The sequence below is a fragment of the Asparagus officinalis genome, unplaced genomic scaffold (assembly GCF_001876935.1).
Source record: "Asparagus officinalis unplaced genomic scaffold, Aspof.V1 AsparagusV1_Un571, whole genome shotgun sequence".
NCBI lineage: Eukaryota > Viridiplantae > Streptophyta > Magnoliopsida > Asparagales > Asparagaceae > Asparagus > Asparagus officinalis.
This window is the reverse complement of record NW_017972834.1, coordinates 21,938-25,385: the sequence shown is the minus strand read 5'-3', so window position 1 is coordinate 25,385 and position 3,448 is coordinate 21,938. Positions and strand designations below refer to the sequence as shown.

Here is a 3,448-nt window from a genome sequence, read left to right as displayed (position 1 = left end):
GAAAGATAGGCATAATCATTTAATTAACGAAGACTACTGGGATAGTGATAAATTGGGGGTAAATGGAATAAAATATAGGACAAAATTAGAATTAAGTAATTTGTAAAGGGCAAAATGGGTATGTAAAAGTTTTGACATGTGTATTCTCTTTTATAAGTAGTATAGATTATTGTTTTTTTGGGTAATTTCTAACTTTGCCCATTTGATATTTGAAGAGTGTGCCCTTACACTTTTGGGCATATCATATACGTGAAATATCAATCCATGTATACTAACTTCAAATTTTAAACAACACCAAATCACTCTTCATTAGTTCTCAACTCAGAAACACAAGCTAGTATACATAATCCAAACACAAACCGCTACAACATTAATTCGAGAATCCCCACCCTTATGGTAGACAAGAACAGCGTCACAACCATCTAAATAAAAACCAATCACATAATTTGATCAGGAATCACTTATTTTGACAATTAAGCTAAGCCATTTAATTAGTCTTCCTGCAATTCTTCCTAATCTCTCCGCTTTTCCCCGTAAGAGGGCTAATATCTCCCATCTTAATCATCGCCGCAACGAAATCCGAGCTCCAAGTGCTCGGACTCGTACTGTAAGTTGAAACTTGGGAGTTGGTCGAGCCTCCGCTGAAAACTTGTTGGTCCGAATGGAGGAGGCCTTTTTTGCTGACGAGGTTCTTGAAGTAGTTGTTGTCGAAGGCGACGGGAGTCTGGAGGTCCAGGGGGGCGAGGTTGTTGTCCCCGGAGCCGGAGGTGGACGGGCAGTTGGATTGGCGGGTTTTGGCGAAGGTGGCGTCGATGTCGGTGTCGTTGTAGACGTGGGCGCGGAAGTTTGTGCATCTGGCTTGGCCTATGGTGTGTGCACCTTACGTTGAGGGGAAAATATTTGGTAAGAATGTTTGGTCAGTAGAAAAATGAGATACGGAATATACATAAAGTAGAAATTAAGATAAACATGATAATAGAAATGCAAATTTCAAATATGTTCATGCTCGTCCTAGTTCCCTTTCTGTCCTTTTTAATTAATATTTTTACTATAAAAAACTCACATTAGGCAATTTGCACGAGTATTGAAATTAGGGGGAGCGGGAAGAGAGAGAGAGAGAGAGAGAGAGAGAGAGAGAGATTTCTTTTGATCTGAGGGGCATTTTCGTCACTTTCGGGGTTATGTCAGAAAAGCTTTTAGGGCGCGTTTGGAACGATTTTTTTGGGTGTTTTTTGGGTGAAAGCGTCACTTTCGGGGTTATGTCAGAAAAGCTTTTAGCGCACGTTGGGAACGATTTTTTTGGGTGTTTTTTGGGTGAAAGCCTGACAAAGTGTCAGGCTGTCACCCTAAAACACCTTTCACCCTAAAACACCTCTAGAGGAGTTTTAGGGTGAAAGCCTGACACTTTGTCAGGCTTTCACTCAAAAAACCCAAAAAAAATTTGGGTCCAAACGCGCCCTTAGAGTTCAGTGAGAAAAAAACAATGGGGATTCTCGTGGGAGACACCCCAAAGTATTGGGGGTTTTTGTGAAATTTACCCAAATAAGTCAATAAGACACGTGAAAGAGAATCAAGCTAGCCATTGATTAGGCTCCGTGAGATCAAGCTACTATTAGGTTGAGCCATAATATGATAAAAGAAAAGTCTTTAGCTGACCGAAAAAAGGAGACTTCGATTAGTTATTAATGGACCCTCTTTGAAACAGGGGACACTATTGTCAAATCTACTCACGGTTGGGGATTTAATTGGATGCAAACTTAATTTGGGTCTCTCCATTCTAGAACTTGGACCGATATTATGTAAATACTGATTCAACCGGACCCAATAGTGTTTAACGTGATATCATTGGCCAAGGTCTACAAATCTTGAATATTCTTGCAAAGTTAAAACATTAGAAAATTAATAGGAGAGAGAAAAAGTTATAACTAAACATTGCATTGATGTGTTACTTGAAAAAACATAGATTGATATGTGAGGAATATAGGCAAAGGATTGCATACCGACAAGGGCAACCATTTCTTTAGCTGAGAGACCTTGAGCAGAAAACTTAGAGATGAGGTTACTAAGACTAGAAGTTGGAGGAGGAATGTTATTATTAGCTCCACTTTGACTTGCCGTCCTTGAATCCCTTCTCCCCAATTTCACATTCCATGTAGGCCCTCCAAGCTAATAAAAAAAAACATTACAACATATCTACATAAAAATTTAAATAGCCAACATTATTGTTTCTCATTCTTATATATATAGCGTAAAATAACTTACTAAGACAACTGAGTCTCTTGCAGTCACGGCCAATATATCAGCACACGAGACTACGCCAGGACATGCTTGCTCCACTGCAGTCTTGATCTTGTCGATCACATCGAACCCTCTAACTGAACCCTTGTTAGGGTTTGCATTCTTCTCTCCGGTGAAGCTAGAGGTATCATCTAAGAGCAACGAGCCATCACAACCCTAGAAAATATCAAGAATGCATGTAAAATATTTTTCAACATTGACATAATGTGTAATATGTTTTATTACAATATTATGGATTAATTGTAAATAAACCTCATGTTTTATAGAGTGTTAATCATTTTTTAGCTTCAAAGAATTCCATTACCATTTAGACCTCTTGATCAGTGGCGGATCTAGGATTTTTACAAGTGGTGATGGGGGAGATGATTATATCTAAACATTAGAGGTCTTAGCTAGGTGCTAATAAGTGACAATAATGAAATATGAATGAAAAGAATGAGTAATCACTAGCGTACATTAACAAAGCAGTCATGGAAGAAGAGGCGAAGAAGAGAAGCCCCCATCCTCTTCTCACTTGATATAGCGGACTGGACCACTGATTTGATCGTCGGGAATAGTTTAGGGCATGAAGATGAGTAGAAATTGGGAGTGAGTTGGGCTGAGGAGGTCCCTAACAAGATAAAGAACACTAGCGCAATAGGAGCCAAGGACTTGAAGGATGAAGAAGCCATTTTTGCTTAGTAATCTCACTCTTAATTGATAAGTGAAATCAAGGTAAGACCTGGGGAGATACGGAAACTGTTAGGGCGGGTATTTATAGAAAGTGGAGGGTAGATTTGTGGGTCCCTCACTCACCTTCATGCAGAAGATGCATACCTAATACACGGAAATTTTTGCATGGGGATCAAAAGGAAAGCGGAGGCATTCACATTGAAAAAAGTAGCGCCATGCAGTTGACAAAGATGGAGAAGTTAATATATCATGTCTAAAACATAGTGCCCTGTTCGTTCTTACCTACATGTCATATTTCTATTGTCTTCTTTAATTTGGTATAGGATGGTCAAAGAATACTTCGAATAAAGGCAACAAATCTTCAATCTCAAGTACAGAAGAACAACAATTATTTGCTAGAGTCATAGATGAATATTATAACCCCACGTTGAAGGACACATAAATAGGATATGACAAAGTAGAAAGATAGAGTTCATAT

At 38.8% G+C, this 3,448-nt stretch overlaps 1 protein-coding gene across 1 annotated transcript; it reads right to left on the bottom strand.

The window, feature by feature from the left end:
* Nucleotides 1-282: 282 nt before the first annotated feature.
* LOC109827944 (peroxidase 4-like) lies at nt 283-3,007 on the bottom strand. The gene is made up of 4 exons (XM_020394972.1): nt 2,754-3,007; nt 2,263-2,454; nt 2,001-2,166; nt 283-879 (listed from the first exon to the last, which is right to left on the bottom strand). The coding sequence occupies exons 1-4, from the start codon at nt 2,967-2,969 to the stop codon at nt 488-490; spliced, it is 966 nt and encodes a 321-aa protein (XP_020250561.1). The 5' UTR covers nt 2,970-3,007; the 3' UTR covers nt 283-487.
* Between the last annotated feature and the right edge of the window lie 441 nt (nt 3,008-3,448).